The sequence below is a fragment of the Patagioenas fasciata genome, chromosome 21 (assembly GCF_037038585.1).
Source record: "Patagioenas fasciata isolate bPatFas1 chromosome 21, bPatFas1.hap1, whole genome shotgun sequence".
Lineage (NCBI taxonomy): Eukaryota > Metazoa > Chordata > Aves > Columbiformes > Columbidae > Patagioenas > Patagioenas fasciata.
In genome coordinates, this window is record NC_092540.1 from 790801 (window position 1) to 808857 (window position 18057).

The following is an 18057-nucleotide window of genomic DNA, read 5'->3' on the forward strand; positions in this document are numbered from 1 at the left end:
ATCACCCCCCGCTTCACAGATTTACCGAGATCATCTTGATTTGGCCCTTACTTTTCAATTCTTCCGGCATATTAGGCTCTAAAATAGCCTGGGAATGCAGCCGCTCTATGCCAAGCAAACCAGTAATCACGGGTTTGCGCTCGAGCACAGGGAAGGAAACACCACCAACTGAAAACTGCGGGATTTCTTGCTTTCTGACCGAGTTGCCACCGCCCGGTGACAGCAACGCTGCCCCGCAACCTGCGTGACGCCCTCCGCGGCAGAGGCGCGGCTGATGCGATGGAAAGCATCCGGCCCCACGGCGTAGCTGCATCGCTGCTTGACAGACGTTCCCAACCGCAAATAGCAACAGACTCCAAAGGGATTTGCAGGTGGCTGCTGCTTGATAAATGTGCACTGCATCTGTTTTTGCAAAGCGGCAATTACGCTCCATAGACGCAGCCCCGCAACAGCAGCAGGCGATTGATGGTGGCTGCGAATCTGCCCCTTTACTCTGCCTTTTGCTTTCTTTCTCCTCCCACAAAAAAGAATTCCCTTCTGAGCCCAATAAAACAGAAGATCCCATTGGTTCTGTGTTATAACAGTAATATCACGTTCTGCTCGGAGCCAGCAATTCCGCCTGTGCCCGTGAAGTGCAGGTAATGACCCAGAACCGAAGTAAATTAGAGTTTAATTTCCCGTCCCTTGCAGACAGCTCACTAATGGAAATTGATTTCTAGCTTTCTGCTGTTTCCATGTAGCGTGCTGCTCTAGTGTCTTTATTTCAGACCCAAGTGGTCTCCAGCGCATTTGAGCCCAAAGGCCGGTGTACAGGCGACCACCGAAAGCTCCCGGTTAATCAGTGTTGTGTTAACTGGGGGGACTGGCACGGTAGGGACATCCCCGTCCCCACTTCAGGCTCCTTCTGCCACCGACTCTGGGACAGACCCTGAGATGGAGCAAACCCGCAGAGCCCCCATCCGTGCAACATGCGCACAATCCTGCCGTTGTGGACCTGAGCCCTTCCCACGCGCTCTCGTGCCATTTCCACGTCCATTTGCTGGTGACACACTAATCTGTACCTTTGCATGCCCGGTGCACTCCCAGCCCGACAGAAATGAGACGCTTGTCCCCAAACCAAACCTGGAGCCCCGGATGTCACACGTCAGCCGTGCCCGGCCCAGGAGCCGGTCCTGCCCCCGCACAGTTGCTCAACCACCCCAAATCCCCTGTAATTCTTCCCGAACGTGGGCTCGTTGTGTAATCAGATAGCGCCACCGCGCACCCTACACACCCTTTTTCCCGCTATTTAGGTAAAACTCAGCCGGCAGTTGTTTCGTCGCACAGCAGCGGCAGGCGCAGCGCTGGCCTCGGATCTCCAACCCCTTCCCTGTGCAGCACTAAGAGCCGGTAAGGTGTTTCGCAGCTCCTACCGCGTTCCGGTGTAACAGCCGTGACAGCTGGGCTGTGTTTGCAGCCCACCAGCCTGGTCTGGCGCCTACAGCGGAGCTGGGAGGAGGGGAAAATCTGCTTTTCCTGCTTTTCTGAAGTGCCACGGCGGAACCAGAACTCGGCTGGAGCGGCTTTAGGCTGGAAAGGCAGATAACGGCTGCTGTTTTGCTCAGTGTTCGGTTGACTTTCTGGTCCCATAGACACTTTAACAGCGCTATAAACTGTCTGGTCAAGGAATTGTTAGCTAGAGGTGCTGTCTGGGGTATTTGTCCCTTAGTGATGCGTAAACTGGCTTGTACTGCTGGCGTGCCTTTCTAAAGATGAATGCTTTGGGACGTGATGATCACAATAGCAATTAGCACAGGCCATAGCAAGGCTTCGCTCTTTGTGCATTGCTAAGCCCTGGTCTTGCCCGGGTGCATTTGGTCAGCTGTGTTTTGTGTTCACGCTGCAGCACAGGACTGCTCTGCGCCTCGAGAATCTGCTGTGCTCTTCCTGATGAGCACTAATTTGGGTTTAATTGCTTGGTGGGTGAAACGGGCAGGTCATACAGAGACCAAAGGAGGGAGAAGAGCGGCCGGTGCCGAGCCGCAGTGCAGCTGACGCTGGGTGTTGTCTTAGCACGGCTGTCTCATGCGGGAGAACCATCTCATCAGTAAAGTCACCGTTCCTTCCTTTTCAGCAAGAGGAAAACGCTGGGCAAGTTAAGAAACTCCCCTTGCGCCTCAGCTCTCGGAGGGGAGAACGCGGCTCTGCCTGCCGGGGCTGCGGGGAGCGCTAAACCGGGTTCACTAAAACCTGCTGCAAGGGCGCTGGCTTGGCATAGATCTCATTTAAAATACAGACCCATGGTGGAAAAGCAGATGAAGTCAGAAGGACGGGGGTTTCTGGGCAGGATCCGCCTGGGTCTGCACGTTCAGAACGACGTGCGGGGCAGAGATAACGGCTCTGGCGGGACGTGGGGCCGTTGGAGCCCGTGCCGCCTGAGCGGGCACCGCGCGGGAGCGATAAAAGGAGCCGCGGTCCTGCCTTCTGACAGCACAACCGCCCGGGCTGAGCCCCGCACACCAGCATCGCACGGAGGCGGGGAAGAGCAGGGGGAGCTTTGCTGGGTAGATCGAGGGGAAAATGTAACCACGACAGATATAATTACCCCTATTCCAGAGACAGGGAGGTGGGCAGAGAGGAGCCAGCAGCAGAGCTGAATGCAACATTCAATATTCACCTTCTGCCTTGCAGACTAAAATGGAATTAAAGAAAAAGCTTGAAAGATCAAAGTAGGAAAAAAACGTCCTTTTAAAGTGCTGATTATTGTTTTTGTCTTGCAGCAGGCACAAGGCTACGTGAGGCCACCGAGGAAGGATGTGGGCTTACACTGTTGGTTTGACTGTCCTGCCTCACATTGGAGGTTTCCTTGGCTGGTTCATTAACCGCAAAGAAATACCTGTTTGGTATGAGAAGCTGAAAAAACCCTCATGGTGTCCATCCCGCAAAATGTTCCCTGTGGCTTGGACCGTCCTGTACACGGGCATGGGGTGAGTCCCGCATTCCGCTCCCCCCGTCCTGCTGGTTCTGACACAGGGGCGAAGAAACATTTCAGACCCTTCTGTCCCACTGCAATCCCCTACTGTGTGTTTGTCTCCGCAGCTACGCCTCCTACCTGGTGTGGAACGAGCTGGGGGGCTGCAGCAGCAAAGCCATCGTCCCCATGGGCCTCTACGGGGCTCAGCTGGCCTTGAACTGGGCTTGGCCGCCCTTCTTCTTCGGTGCCCGAAACCTGCGGATGGTAACGTATCCCCCAGCCCTTGTCTGCTGGCGGCTGCTTCGCTGGCGCCCCTGCCTCGGGTTTTGGGGCCGTTTGGAGGTTTTTCCAAGTAGCATCGCGCCATTGTAAAGAGAGCTGCAGGAAGAGCTTTTGCTCAGACACAATTGGTGCTGCCCCTGGCTCCAGACAATGCTATCGGTGCCGTCCAGCCCTCGCCTGCTCCAGCGCGGCAGGAGATCAGGACTCGACAGTCCCGCTGCTGCATCTCCCAGTTCAGGGCTGGGGTGCTAGATAAGTCCCCCGGGAGTCACACCCTGAGCCACGAGCAGCCCGCTCAGCATCCCTGGGGACACGGGCGGCGAGGGGCTTATCGAGCACGTACAGCGCACTGCAGAGCGCGGGAGGACGCGAGAAGGGGCGGCACAGCAGCGCGGGGCTTGTGCTGTGTTCAGAAAGCTCTTACCTGGGCTGCCAGGGCCCGGAGCTCAGCGAGGTGCAGAGTGGGGCTTTTGTTTCCATCTGAATTGTGTCACTCTGTGGATGAAAGGTACATTTAGAAAGTTTGTTAAGTGCTAATAGTGCTAACACCGGCATGTTTCTGCTCTGTCTGCATAGGCATTAGCAGCAGAAGGCAGCACTCATCATCATGAGCAGTGTATTAACTTGCAGAACACAAAAATGAACAAAAAAAATGAACAGTTTTGGAGTTTTGGCTCCTGGTGTGGTGCCCTCAGATCCCACCGATTCAGAGCCAGGGTCCTGGGGCTCAGGATCGCTCCGGGTGACTTTTGGGTGCTAAAGCTCCCCCGTTGCTGCTCCCCGTGGCTGCTGCGGTTCCCGGGGGCCAGCACAGCATCACTCTGGTCTCTGCCGCAGGCGCTGATCGACATCCTGTGCCTGGACGCGCTGGCCATCGGCACCGTGTGCTCCTGGTACCGCATCCACAGGCCGGCCGCGCTGCTGCTGCTGCCCTACCTGGGCTGGCTGGCCATGGCCACCTGCCTCACCATCCGCATCTGGAAGGACAACCCCGAGCAAAAGCCGGGAAAGAGTGAATAAGAGCAGGACAGACACGAAGGCATTTTCTGAAACTAAACGATGCTGGTGTGAACCAAGACCTAAGGATCCGGGGGATTCATTTTGGGACAGCGCCGCCTCCTCCCGCCTGCACCGTGGTTGTGCAAAGGGGAGGTTTGCGCCCCACGCCTGTGTGCTCCTGTGCAGCAACCTGGGCACTGTTTTCTCCAGCACTGTCGAGGTTTGGGGGCTACTGCCGCGCAGTGGCCTCAGCGCCTCCAGGTCAGATTCCATTCGCCAAATTAGGATCTCATGATCCCAGCGTAATTCAGAGCAGAAATCCTGGACATCCCTCAGAGCCGCTGCCATCCCCCCAGGAAGCAGCGCCTGTTCACACACCTGGTGAATCCCACCTCCTGGGACCAAACAAAAATGCCCTTCGCTCACGCACACCGTTTTTTAAGAACTTTTTTGCTCTTTGTGCTGTTGGTTCATTTTCATGTGTCACCTGGTTTGCGCTTTACACCATTAAAGTTTTATCTGCCAGCGACTGAGCAAGCAGCGATCGGTCTCGTTCTGCTCGGGAAGGACGCGGGGCACTCTGGCTTCTATTTGTGGAGTGGGAATGATGGAGGGCGCCGTCGTCCCTGTCGTGCCCTGGAGCGCGGGAAGGCGGGAGCGGGGACCGAGCGGCTGCCAGCCCTGCTCTGCGCTGGGGAGATCCCACTGACGCTGGTGAGCGACTCCAGAGCCGGCTCAAACCTGCAGCGTGTCAATAGCACTTCCAAATACAAACAGGTAAAGGGAAACCTGCAATTCAGAGTAACAGATTTTTTGTCTTTTAATGCTTTCCCTCCCCATTTCCCAACTGGTGTGATTAACCGACCTGTTCTTGTCTCCGTTTCAGCTCCTCTTCCCTCCCGCCCACCCTTAAGTGCACCAACTGCCTCTTTGCTGCTTGGTTTTCCTGCAGGCAGCAAAAATAGCAAATGTTCCGACATGTAATAGACGTAACAGCTTGAAATCAATTGACAAAGTTGGATTCAGCAAAGCACCCTCTTGTATGAATATTTAAAGCATCATTTAGTATATTGGCTGCTTGAACAGACACGCCAAAAACCCTTGCATAAAAGTAACTGTAATGGTGGGGGATGCTCGTGGCCACGCGGCCGCCGCTGGGTCCGGCCCTGGGTTACACACGGACCACGGGAGGAGGAGAAAACCAGCAGGGGTCGGTGCCCAAGCCCCAGGGCAGCGAGGGACCCGGGTTGTTACCATGGGTGACGTTTGGAGTGCGAGTGACAAAGGGGGTGTCAGCGGGCCTGCTCTGCGGGAGCTTGGCGCTCTGCTCCCTGGCACGCACCGTCTTCCTGAGGGGCTTCTCCTCCTTTTCCCCAGGGTATCTGGAAGGAGGACAGGGGGGTTTTGCTCATTCCAGCAGGCAGGACAAATCCCCTTGGGTGCCACGCAAGGTGTGTGTGCAGCTTCCCCTACATTAGCTTATGGAACAGGTACCATGTCCCACCTGGGGTCAGGGACATTCACAACCCACAGCGGGACGTGTCGCGATCCCCGTGGCTCACGCGGTGGCTCAGACAAAGGCTGCGCGTTCATGGCAGATTTCACGGGGTCGTGGCATTTGCAGGGAAGAGCCAGCTCTCAGCTGACCATGGCTAACGATGATCCCCTCTTCACACTTCAGCCAGAAAGATGCGTTTGATATTAAACTGATCATTACACTTGATCTCAGCCCAAAGGGCACATCTCTGGGCTGCTGGATACACAGTATTTGTGCACAAACAAAATCTCCCTGCCTTTCAGCCCAGCCTCTTCTCCTAAGCCTTGTCTCACTCGGTGATTTACCAGCTGTTCCAGAAAACACTCTGCATCAGTAGTAAGGAACTTTAATTGATTTGCTGGTGTCTGGAGCTATGTTATTAATAAAGCACAGAGTCAAACGCTAGAGAGGATTTGCTGCTGAGTGCGTGTGTGCTGTGGAGAGCCAGCAGCTCTCCCTGCCGCCCTTCGACAGCGTGGGCTGGTGTGGAACATAAATTCCTGCGGCTTCCAGCACCCGCAGCGTGGCTGGGCCGAGCCCCCGAGCTGCTCCCCGTGACACTGCAGCACAGCCCAGCAGGACGGAGGCCGCGCTGCTCGGAGCCGTCCTGAACTTCCAGTTGGGCTTGGAATTAACCGGGCAGCGCCTGCCAACAGCCCCGACTGCTGCCCGGCCCCGCGGTGACGGGCGTTGGGACCAGGGGACGGGGAGGACCAGGGTTTAGCGAGCAAGGAGGCGAGAGCATCGCTCACCCTGCTGCACCGCGGCTCACGGCAGCGCCGCTGCAGCAGATTGCACGGGGGACGTGGCACCGTCCCAATCAGACCCCGGGGACACTGCAGTGTCTGTCACCCACTTCTGCCCCTCCTTTTAAATCCTGGCATTGTGGTCCTGCAGCAGGACGGGGCCAGGTAGGAGCCTGCGGGGCGAGGGAGGGGAAGCTGCCTCCGCACATCACTGTCAGGGTGTTTATTTATTTGTCACGTAGCGGTAGTTACAGCTGCAAAAAGCAGGAGGGGGATTGCTGCCAGACAATGTATCTAGGGAGATGTTTTGTTAGTGCCACCAGCTGTCCCCCTGGAATAGAGAGCACGGCTGAGCCATGACTCACACAGCCGGTGTCTTATTTCACTCTCACATCTCTCAGAAAATGTTCCTCCAGCCCGAGAATGCAATAAAAAGCTCCTTTTCCCAGCAAGGACTTCTGCAGCCAGGTCTCTTCTACTGTCCCTTCGTGATCAGGAAAGGATAAAAGCCATTTTAACTTCAGGGAAGTAACTCCTGCTGCAATTAGAGGAGTGGCAGGTGGTGTGCCCGGGAGGTGGGTCGAGGCAGCACAGCGCTGTTCGAGTACCTGTTTGAGGTGGGGAAAAAAGTCAAGAGATTGTTCAGAGATGCCTCCAGAGTCAATGGAGGAACTCCTCGGGGCTTGGAATGATGTAGGATTCGATCTCAATATCCAATATTCCAGCTAAGCCAGAAAGCTGCTCCCACAAGGGGTTTTCCTCTCGGCCTCTGGTCAGGCTTCCCGGCCTCAGTGCCCTGACACGGTGCGGCCAGACCTCTAGAACAGAGAACAGACTGCCAGATGTGGGACACAGCTGCACGGGACAGAGGACGGGCTGGGGCGGGAAAGCGCAGCTTGGGTGCGTGCGCGGGGATGGAGTTGGCTCCATGGCGGCTCCATAGCCGTGTCACCCAGCCAGAGGGTCCCCACGGGGCAGAGGATCAGCTGCGAGGGGATCGTCCCCGCTCTTGGGAACGAGCCGACGGAAAAGCGTTTCCATCGCCGGCTTTGCTCCTCCATCCCACGCACACCCGCTCTGGTACACGGGAGCGCTTCGGGGGAGCCAGGGTCACTTAAAACCAACCCAACAGACCCGATCAAAGCCTCCGTTCCTACGGCTCTAACGCGAAATGTCAGATTGACAGCAGCTCCGTGCTGTCCCTTTATATTTTTGGCGCGGCAGGCGCTGCGGGGGGGAGGACGGCGACGGTCCTGCGCTGCCCTAGATGGAGCTGCGGAGCGGCTGGCGAGGGCGGCACCGGGGACAGTCCCGCGGCCACATTCCCCAGATTAGATTAGAGCCAGCGCTGAGCCCGCCGGGGGCCCGGCCGGCGAGAGCCAAAGGCTGCAGGGGAGACGGGACCCGAGCCATCGAGAGCTGCCAAAAATAAAGAGCAGTGGGTCCAGGGGGCTGAAGAGGGGGTGAAATGCTTCTTTAAGGTATAAGGGTAAGAAGGAAACAAGCTGTCACTCATTAAGAGAGGATTCCCATCCCCAAAAACACTGCCTGAAATGTCAAAGGTGAGAGTAATTGGACAGGGGAGCTGGAACTGGAGCATAGTTACCATGCGAGAGGCAAAACACTCCACCTGTCCTCCAGGAAACTATTTGAAGCTTAAAAATAAATAAAATTCTGCACCATTAAAATGAAACACATACGTTCCACGGATAGGATGTCTTGGGACTTGTCAAATCCTTGACTGCGCTGTTGTCACAATACTCTGGGTGCCAGCTGTGACAGTGCCCAGATAAGCAGCTCCTCGCCACAGCCAGCAGGGTCTGTCCCAACCAACAGCGTTTCAGTGTCAGCAACCCCAACGACACCATTAGTTATTGGTTATGACATTAAATTCTGTGCCCAATGGCACAAACGTGTGTGACTGTGTGACAGACCCCTCCAGCGTCGCTCAGGAGCAGCATCACAAGCACTGCGTTGGCCTGAGAGCAGGTTTGCAGACCCGTTTGATTTCTACGGAACACAGTTTATCCTCCTCAAACCAAGAGCGGATTTTCCACGAAGTACAGACTGAATACTCAAATATTGCTTAATATTTCATATTCCTCCAAATCCTGACAACGCTGGGTTCTGACCTAAGTGCAGAACCCAAGATGCTGGAGATGTGACTTCCAACACGATTTAGCTAAGGCACGAGCTCTGCTCAGTCACACGTTTTCCATTCACTTTTGCCCTCACGGCATAGCAGGATTAGGCTCAGAAAAGTCTTACTCAGGTTTTCTTTGGGCTTGGCTCACATGGGATTTATACAAACTTCAAATGATTTACAGTGAGAAATTGGTTCACAAAATCCTGAAGGAGGTAAAAAGATACAATCTCCCCCAGCCCAAATACACAATAGTCTTTTTAGAGCTCATTTAAAAGCTTCATTACACCTGAGTATCCTGCCAAGTTCCCAGAGCCTCTTCACAAAATCTGCTTGACACAGTGCAAACCAAACACCCCAAACTCGTGTCAGGAAGACCTTTCAGACACGCAGGCAACGGAGAAAAGTCCCAGAACAACGGGCAGATCCTCAGCACGTGCGCTCGGGCTTGCCCTGCGCCAGCAACGCTGCCCGTTGGGAATTATAGGGCTGATTTTAAAACAGGTGGGAGAAGGGTCTGGCGCGTTTACACCAGCACGAGCGACAGCGGCTCTGCCAAGCCGGATCTCCCGCTGTGCTGCTGCGCCCAGTGCCCAGTGCAGGACAGGCGGGCCGAGCGCTCTGCTAGGACGCTCCGAGCGCCTTTGGGGCCAAATCCACCAACAACGGGGTTTTTCAGCAAATGGAACAGGGACTGTCCCTTCTCTCGCTGCCGGAGCCAAACCAGTGGTCCTTCAAGGTCAGCAACACCGTAAACTGGCATTGGAGGCAGATGGAAAAGGCGCCAGCTCCGTGTCTTGCCAGCTATCTGTCACACTGCTGGATAAACAGATACTCCTGCTTCCAGGATTTTCTGTCCATTGCTTAACCCGCCCACAGCAAAGTCGTCACTTAATTTTAAATTAAAAGGGGAGCGAGAGGGATTGTTACAAAGACCTAGAGAAAGCAAGGGAAGGAGGTGACATCTGAGAGCCGGGTCGTCCAGCCCCATCCAACCTTCGTCGCCGCTGCTTTGTTCCATATTTAGCTCCCGACAACTGGGCCCAGCGCAGGAACTCCCAGCTCTGGTTTTCCCTCCTCCCGCTGCCGTCTCCTCTCCCCAGAGCTCTCAGAAATCGCTCTTTCTTTTTCCCAGTGGCCATAACTTAACACCGCGACACCCGGGAGGATGGCGGAGAAGCAGGAGGAGCCCAGCGGCGCGCAGAACGGCGAGCCCGACAACGCGGAGGAGGGCGAGGAGAAGAAGAAGAAGAAGTTGAAGCGGGAGGACCTGCCGCCGTTTGAAATCGTGACGGGGTAAGAGGTTTGGATATAAATACGAGGGTGAGAGGGAGCGGAGTGGGGACGTTCAAAGGCCTTCTGAGCGCTCTTAGACGGTGCAAGGATTGCTGTTGTTACTGTGGGGTTTGCTGAATGTTCTGCTGGGTTTTAGGAAGGACAGATTCCCACCAGGCAGGCAGACACGTCTGTTCCACACAAGCAGGTCTGTTTCTATGGCATTGACCGATTCCCCACAGCACAAGTGCTCCTGGGGCCGCTCGGCTGGTGCGTGGGGACAGAAGGTGCTGGTGAGCACTGACTATCGATTTCTTGCTGTGATCAATGGCTCTTGTCTGAAAGTTTCTCTATCTGTGGATTAGGAAAAATACTCCTGCTATGGCTGATTTGCTTTAGGGACCTAAGGGAAAGATTAAAGTGCACGCTTTCAAGGGCTCCATACACAGAGCTGGAACGTGACTTTCGGGAGAGCCGGACGCACAGACAGGCACCAAAACCAGAGGCGGTTTTCAGGGAGCAAAGCGGCTCCTCTCGCCCCACCGAGCCCGGCCCTTGGAAAAGGCAGAGAACAGAGATCTGCTGGGATGCTGAACCGCCAGGCCTACTGACAGCTGCAACAGAAAACAACCTGTGCGATCTGCTGGCTCCCAGCATTTCAAAATGCTCCTTGTAGCAGCAACAAGATGCCCCATGTTGCTCTTTCCCAGCAGTGGCCACGGCAGTGCTCCCAGCACATAAACCAAACCCAGAACTTCTTCCAGCTGCTCGAAGGCAAAGCTCAGGCCAGGTCTAAATCCCCCTTGGAATCCTCCTGCCTGTGACACCGTCACTGGTGAGAAAGATTCTGCAAATGCAATCTGTGCATTTCTGAGAACTTCCTCGCTAACCCCAGCAACACGGATAGGAATAGGTGCGCTACTCACAGATGAAAAATGCTTTCTCAGTGTCATCCTGCAATGGAGTGATTTGATGACGTGACTTTGCGCTGCGGGAGGGCAGCAGTGAGGACAGCAGGGATGGCCTGCGCTCAGAGAGGGAGAGGGGACGAAGGGAAGAGCTGCTGGGGCTGAGGAGCTGCCGAGCGGGAACCGCAGGGGATGGGGGAAGAGCCGGTGATGCACGGAGCCTCCTGTTAACGTCCTAACCCACGCTAAGCTGGTACCAGCGGATTGTCACATTCTACACCCTGGTACCGATGGAGAGAAGAGTTTAAGTTTCTGAAAAGAAAGCACTCGGGTGTTTGTAAGGGAGCGCAGAGCTGTCGTGTGGGAGTGTTCATGCCACCCTCGTCACGACACTATTTGGAAAAGCGCTTATTTATTTGGTGAGTTCCTGCAGAATCATGATTAAGCCTCCTCTGAGTATCAGCTTATTACTAATTCACTGGCTATTAAAGGAAGTAAAGCAGAAATCCTAAAGGACCCTGAAAGAGGTCCAGCAATTCCCACTTTCATTTCAAGAAGTGAGCGCAGACTGCGCCCCAACCTGGTACCATCACTGTTCGGATTTTTCTAATTATTTACAGATTTTCAGCCAGTAAAGCCCGTTGTGTGAATTACAAGAAAACACGTAACTGCAGCTGTGGAAGCACTTAAATTCAATTACACTGCATTTCAGCTTGAGCCCTTGGATTAGGGGCATTTTATGACGCACAGCCAAGTTTTCAAGCTGTTGCTCATAGCTCCAAGGAGCCCAGCTTAAACGAGAAAATACTGGCAACCTAATCACTCTGTTTAAGAATATTAACCTCTTTTGTGTCAACATTGGCTCAACACGGCGCTGGATGGATATAAGCCCCATCTGTGCATATTTCATGACATTTAAGTAGACACATTTATTTACACTTGCCCAGGGTGTGAATGCGGCTCCCCCAGCAGTGAGGAATCCCTGTTCCTGGTACCACGGGCACAGACTCCCATCAATGAGCACAGCAGGAGCGTGTTTATTTGTGAATAGCTGTCAAAGAGCAAGCAAAAGGACACAGTTTATATCAGCTCAGGTAACCTGAGACCACGGTACAAGTAGTCATGGAACAAATATTTAAATCTAAAGAATACATCCTGCCAGTTTGCAGCATCTTTCTGATAATAACACAAGAGAATTCCTGGCTGCATTAAGGCAAATATGGAACATGAAGAGAAATGTCTGAAACTTTAAAAGTGGAATTAAACATTTATGGAGAGTTGTATTAAACTTCTAAAATAACACAGTTAAAGCAGCCTGACAACAGTTGTAATTTACTCTGAGTTATGTATTTAGACAGCACAATACTTACGGTTTCATATATCAGGGTTATAGGCCCAGCTAAAGCTCGGATGAGAGGAGCACAACGTACCAGATGACTGGTGCGTAATCAATGAAATGTTGTGCTCCCACTTCTCACTATTTCTCTTTGGCTGCACTGTGCAGCCTTCGCTCCCACCCTCTGCAGCATTAGCAGGTCACGAGGCACATCGTCAGCAGTATCTTTTCCAGCTCTCCACCCAACATCCCTCAAGCACCGGTTCTTCACCGATGTCTCCAGGGCAGCCTGGCACCCGTCAGAGAACACAGGCGCTATCAGCTTCCCTCCTTCACCCCTTCAGTCAGGAACCCAGCTCAGTAACTTGTAATTTTTAATGTATTTTTATCCTCCTATTAAAAGTCATCTCCTTTTAACGCAGAGAAACACTGACTTGTCACTAAACCGATGCCATAACCCCTGTGATTCGCCTCTGAGATGCTTCTCTCCTCTCCCCTTTCTACAGGGAGCGCCTCCCAGCCATATTTTTCAAGTTCCAGTTCAGGAACGTGGAATACAGCTCAGGCAGGAACAAAACCTTCCTGTGCTACGTTGTGGAGACCCAAGGCAGAGAGTCGGTGACTTCCCAGGGTTACCTGGAAGACGAGCACGCGGCCGCCCATGCAGAAATGGCCTTTTTCAACACCATCCTGCCCAAGTGCGAGTCCAGCGCCCGCTACAACGTCACCTGGTACGTCTCCTCCAGCCCCTGCGTGACCTGCGCCGACCGGATAACCGAGACCCTGAAGAAGAACAAGAACCTGCGTCTGACAATCATGGTCGGGCGGCTCTTCATGTGGGAAGAGCCAGAAATGCAGGTGGCCCTGAAAAACATGAAGGCAGCCGGCTGCAAGCTGAGGATCATGAAGCCTCAAGACTTTGAGTATGTCTGGCAGAACTTTGTGGAACAGGAGGAAGGAGAGGAAGCAAAGGCCTTCGCGCCGTGGGAGGACATTCAAGAGAACTTCCAGTATTACGAGGAAAAGCTGGCCGAGATTTTGCACTGAAGCTCACGTGAGTGAGGATTTCCACAGGGTCACCCGTCTCCTCGTGTTAGTATTACGGAATCCTTCTTTCTTAGGTTGTTAAAGGCGTAACGCTGAGCCCGTTCCAGCTCCTGTTCCCCTCATACGTACCTGGCTGGGTTTGCCTGTACCTGGATGCTGAAAATAATCCCAGGCAGTCCTGACCCCTCAAGGGGGTAACGCTACACAGGGCCCCCACAGCAGCCAAAGGGATTGGCAGCTGTTGTTTTCTTCTCAGAGTAAACACCTCCAGGAATAAAGAATAAAAAGGTACTCAGGTCATTAGGTACAATGTTGTTCCCCACATGCGTGACGTTCAGGACACATCTAGAGACAGTAAGAGGAATGGAGAAAAAAGGGGGATTTCCCCCACTCCCAAAGTCCAGTCCCCACAGAAAAAAACCCCAACCACTAAAGGAAATCAGTTCTCATTGTAGAATTCCCTTTTTTTAAGGGGTACTCACGAGTCACTTATTTAACCCATAACACACTAAAGCATTTGAAGCTTCTACCGTGTCTTTTTCCTCCCCCAGGACCAACTGAGAGAAGATGCAGGAGAGCTGTGATGGACTGGGACATGCGGGACCCTCCCACGTCCCAGGATTCCCGCAGAACCACCACCAGCCTCCGCCGGCCGAGGCCCTGCCGGACTGCAAACACACCCACACCACACACCTCCGGTGTTCGGGAATTCTGTGGTTTGTTTTGTTCCCTCCTCCCCACCCCAAACCCACCCGCGCTGCCTCTGCTCACAGGGAAAGGTGCCAATGTCCCCGTGAGGGACACAGGGACACACAGCGCAGGCTGCAGGACCCACAGACGGGGGCCACTTCATGAGAAAAGACCTTAGAACAAAGCTGCCCATTAGATAAATGTGTTTAGAAAGGACATAAATGTTAAAAGGAATGGGATTTAAGATGAAAAATAAAAAACACACCACAGTTTTCTTCCTCTGTCCTCCTCAATAATCAGAGTCGTGGTTTAAATTAGGACTAAATGGCCTATTCTAAGTTATGATGGAACTCCAAGTACTTTACTTCAAATACGTTCTCCCCTTGTTCAATGATGTTTGTGACATAGAACTGGAAAAAGCAAAGTGAAATAAAATTGGAAGTCACTGCAAAAACCTATAGCCCCGTTTATTCCTTCTTCTCTATTTGCAAGTCCTAAATGTAATGTGACAAGCAAGGCATCCTGGGACAGCCACACATGAAATATTTCGCAGCTGAAGCACAGCACCATGAGGAGGGAAAATTACTAAACGTCAAAAAGATTTCAGGAGCGCAAACAAGTGAGGGAGACACAGAGAATACGGGCAAGTCGCTTCCCATATAAAACAAAGCACAGACCAGTCGAGGTGACAATGAGAACACCTTTGTGGAGCGGCTGTGGACTTCTCTTCGCCACTAGATTTACAAAATAAATAAGCATAAGGACTAAATCAATGTCTGCTTGATGTCCACTCCAGATCAGCTAAATACTCCAAGTTCCTATCTGGCCGAGTTCAGGTTTTCCAGTTGCGTATTTAGCTACAACTACCCACCAAAATCAAGTTTACAAAGGGTGGTCAAGAAACAGAGACAGTAATAATATGAAGCTCTTAAAGACACTGATCAGCAAACAGACCACAGAATACAGCTTAACCCGCACTGCTCAGAGCAAGAACTGCACCCGCAGTTTCTTTACACATCCAGCATTCCCCTTAACACAGACACAACACACAGCGGCGTTCAGCAAAAATGACCATGCTCTGATCTGACAGCAGCGTACGGAACAGGTGTTTATTTAACATTGGCAGCATGATTTATAGTGAGTGCAATCTCATCACAACAACAAAAACGTTCGTTATCTGTGGCCAGAAGAAATCTTTTTAATTCTGTAGGGAACCAAGTGAGCAGCACATCGATACGAACAGTGCGGAACTTTGAACAGAAGAGTGACAGGGCCCCACAGCTCACGATTACCAACCCTAACTACAAACCAGCAAACGCCTCAGCAACACCAGCGCCCGTTCTGCTCTGCAGAGGAACCGGCAGCTCGAAGCAGCTGCTCCAAGCGGGTGGGTGGAGGACCAGTGACACCTGGTGGTTTCCTGGGACAGACTGGGAACATCCCAAGGGTTCCAGACACCTCCTTCCTCACAGGCTCCCTGAACAGCACACCCCAGGTGAGCTGCGCTGGGGCTTGGGTTTTTGGGGTGTTTTTTGTGTTAAAGTCGCTGCTAACACAAGAGCGAGCTGCGCTGGGGAGAAACCTGTGCAAACCACGCGCCTTCCCCCTCAGCAGCTCAGCAGGTTTCCACTCCCGAAAGCAAAGGAAACGGGGCTCCCTGAACTCTCGTCCTCACAGAGAGTAAACTGTGATCTTGATATCTGTGTCTTCGAACACCTCTCCAAGTATTGCTGAAACTTTACTCCAATCCAGGCCGTCAAGTCCACACCCAATCCTGGAAAACAAGACATCAAACCAGCTGTAACGGTCGCTCTGGAGCGGGTTGTGAACAATCAGCCCTTCAGGCAGGTACAATGTTATGCGGCATTAACTCAGCTCACCATAAATCAACACAATACAGTTAAAATAAGGAAGCAACCAAGCCTCTATGTTTTGCCATAAATTAGCATGCGGTGAAATGCAAATTCATTTGCACAACTGAACGGAAAAGTTAAATAGAAGTGGATACTTGAACTCTTATTTCACAGCGGGGGATCATCTCAATCATCCTCCTACACATGAAACACTGAACTATTTATATCACAGTAACTGATTTTCTTACTTCGGCATGGAAATGTCCGTAACTCCGTTGTTCAGGCAGTGAGCTTTCATGGCTTCCAAACTCTTCTGCATGTTCTCATACGTTGGCTTATGAGAAACTTTCTTCTTTGTAATCTAAGTACAAATATAAAAGGTCAGTTTTGCCTTTGGCACGATCACCGCAAACTACTTTCTTTTTTAAAAACTCATTCCACTGCACTCAAACTCCACACCTGGATTTGCTCCCGTGACACCTGGAAAAAGAACCACGTTTCACAGCTTAAAACAGTGTAATTTAGTGGCTAGTTCCATCCAGTTAGAGTTTAAATACACAAACACAGGACAGCTTGGCTTCTCCTCAACCAGCAATGTTTGGGTAATACATCTCATACTTCTTAATTTGAAGAATATACCTAAAAAACCCACAATTGCTAAAGTGCTTATCATCACATCTATTATAATATAGTTTAGTTACAAGAAGTGCCTGAGTAGTGTCCCACTCTTACCAGGTAGTAAATGTATCGGTCATCTCTTTGGAGAACTGCCACCTCCCCAGTCTTCTTTTCTAAAGTGAAGGCATTAAAAAGGTGTTATTAAAAGTTATATTCCACTACATAATTCCCTCCTGCACTCCAAGTAGCTTGGAATCCCCTTACTGCTGGAAATCAGGGTTTTCCCTTCAGCCCCTGCATGCCCACCCCATGTGTGTTACTCACGTTGATCCAACAGCTCTTGCACCCCTCCAAACTTCTTCTTGAAGAGCACGGCGATGCCCGCGCCCATGCGGCAGTCCTCGCTGATGCAGTGGGCCAAGGCGTCCGTGGGGGGGCATGAGAACAGGTCCCCCTTGACGCACTTGATCTGTAAAACACCGAGAGAAGAGTAAATACACAGCACCCGTGAGTGCAGGCTCAGGAACACTCAGGTAACAGGGACCTGGCAGCCTGCAGTTAACGCTATATGGCAGTGAATTTAAGATGCAGTTCACAGGCAAATGAGTTCCATGAATTACGAAGCAGATATACAGATCTCTTCTACAAGATCAGTTATGAGCATCATGTGCAAACTCAGCAGTTAATCTTACAAAGTCAATGTTTAAAGGGAAATTATGTATCAGGGAACACAAGCGGGTCAGTGCACATCCCAGCACAACCAGCGCCGGGCACCTCCCCCGGTAACCGGGCAGGTGAACTCTGTGCTGCTCCACAACACCTGCATCACTCACAGAAGCGCAAAAGCACAAGACATTTAACAGCATCAGCCCCTTTCCTCTGAAAAGCCACAGCACAGCCAGCTGCCGCGGCACTGGGGAGCAGGAGGGTCTCTAGGGACACCCATCACAGCAGCAGCCCAGGTAACACATTTTCTACACACTCTCTCATCCTGCTCCTTGGAGAAGTCGGTGGCCATAGCACAGCGGGGGGTGGCAAAGGCTCCTGCAGCTGGAAGATGAGAGAAAAACAGATATTAGGAACCTCCAGCCAGGCAACAAGCCGGTGCGCCAACAGGGGAGAGGCCGAGCCTGCTTTATCTCCGGGGCAGCTGGGACGACCCAGACACCCCAACACCAGCGCAGGAGGCCGGGAACCCCAGTTCTGCTGCAGCCCCGCGGGGCACGACCAGGCCCCAGCGCAGGGTCACCACACAACTGGCAACCACAGGCCTTCCACCCTCCGCCGAGCCACCCCTGCCCGTTCAGGACGCGGTTGGAGCCAGACCCGCGGGCCCGGAGCGCAGAGCGGCGGGCACGGTGCGCAGGAGCCCCCGCAGCCGCCCCAGCGCTGCGCACATCGGCCGGGCCGGGCTCCCCCCGCGTCACCCCAGCATGGCGGTCGCGCGCCGCTCTAGGCACGCGGGAGGACCGTCCTCTCTATGGTACGCGCCCAGAACATTCCGCGGGATAACCTACCGGCGCACGCGCAAGACAGCCCGGGGCGGAGCCTGGGGCGGGACGAGTGGGCGGAGCTACAGGCGGCGCTCGCCCGTTGCCTTTAAAGGCGCAAGCGCCGCCTGGGGCGCAGGCGCAGTAGCCGCGGCCGGGCAGCGAACGGGTGGGCGGTGC

The 18057-nt window shown here is 53.1% G+C and overlaps 3 protein-coding genes across 7 annotated transcripts; 2 read left to right on the forward strand and 1 right to left on the reverse strand.

Annotated features, from left to right (window-relative positions):
- Window positions 1–1223: 1223 nt before the first annotated feature.
- Window positions 1224–5029, forward strand: TSPO2 (translocator protein 2). 3 transcript variants are annotated; one of them, XM_065854584.2, is made up of 4 exons: window positions 1224–1389; window positions 2760–2966; window positions 3079–3217; window positions 4073–5029. In XM_065854584.2, exons 2-4 carry the CDS (start codon window positions 2794–2796, stop codon window positions 4253–4255), a joined length of 495 nt encoding a protein of 164 aa, XP_065710656.1. In that variant the 5' UTR covers window positions 1224–1389; window positions 2760–2793; the 3' UTR covers window positions 4256–5029. The 3 variants fall into 3 exon arrangements, with proteins under 3 accessions (XP_065710656.1, XP_065710658.1, XP_065710657.1); XM_065854586.2 differs by lacking the exon at window positions 1224–1389 and adding an exon at window positions 1791–2561; XM_065854585.2 differs by lacking the exon at window positions 1224–1389 and adding an exon at window positions 1794–2543.
- Window positions 5030–9573: 4544 nt separating this feature from the next.
- On the forward strand, window positions 9574–14370 carry APOBEC2 (apolipoprotein B mRNA editing enzyme catalytic subunit 2). 2 transcript variants are annotated; one of them, XM_065854410.2, is made up of 3 exons: window positions 9574–9956; window positions 12686–13271; window positions 13778–14370. In XM_065854410.2, exons 1-2 carry the CDS (start codon window positions 9829–9831, stop codon window positions 13224–13226), a joined length of 669 nt encoding a protein of 222 aa, XP_065710482.1. In that variant the 5' UTR covers window positions 9574–9828; the 3' UTR covers window positions 13227–13271; window positions 13778–14370. The 2 variants fall into 2 exon arrangements, with proteins under 2 accessions (XP_065710482.1, XP_065710481.1); XM_065854409.2 differs by having other exon boundaries at window positions 9576–9956; window positions 12686–13233.
- Window positions 14371–15000: 630 nt separating this feature from the next.
- Window positions 15001–17844, reverse strand: OARD1 (O-acyl-ADP-ribose deacylase 1). Of its 2 annotated transcripts, XM_065854411.2 has the most exons (6): window positions 17714–17844; window positions 17370–17437; window positions 16712–16856; window positions 16502–16560; window positions 16018–16130; window positions 15001–15690 (listed from the first exon to the last, which is right to left on the reverse strand). In XM_065854411.2, exons 1-6 carry the CDS (start codon window positions 17784–17786, stop codon window positions 15588–15590), a joined length of 561 nt encoding a protein of 186 aa, XP_065710483.1. In that variant the 5' UTR covers window positions 17787–17844; the 3' UTR covers window positions 15001–15587. The 2 variants fall into 2 exon arrangements, with proteins under 2 accessions (XP_065710483.1, XP_071673988.1); XM_071817887.1 differs by lacking the exons at window positions 17370–17437; window positions 17714–17844 and adding an exon at window positions 17221–17242.
- Window positions 17845–18057: the final 213 nt, after the last annotated feature.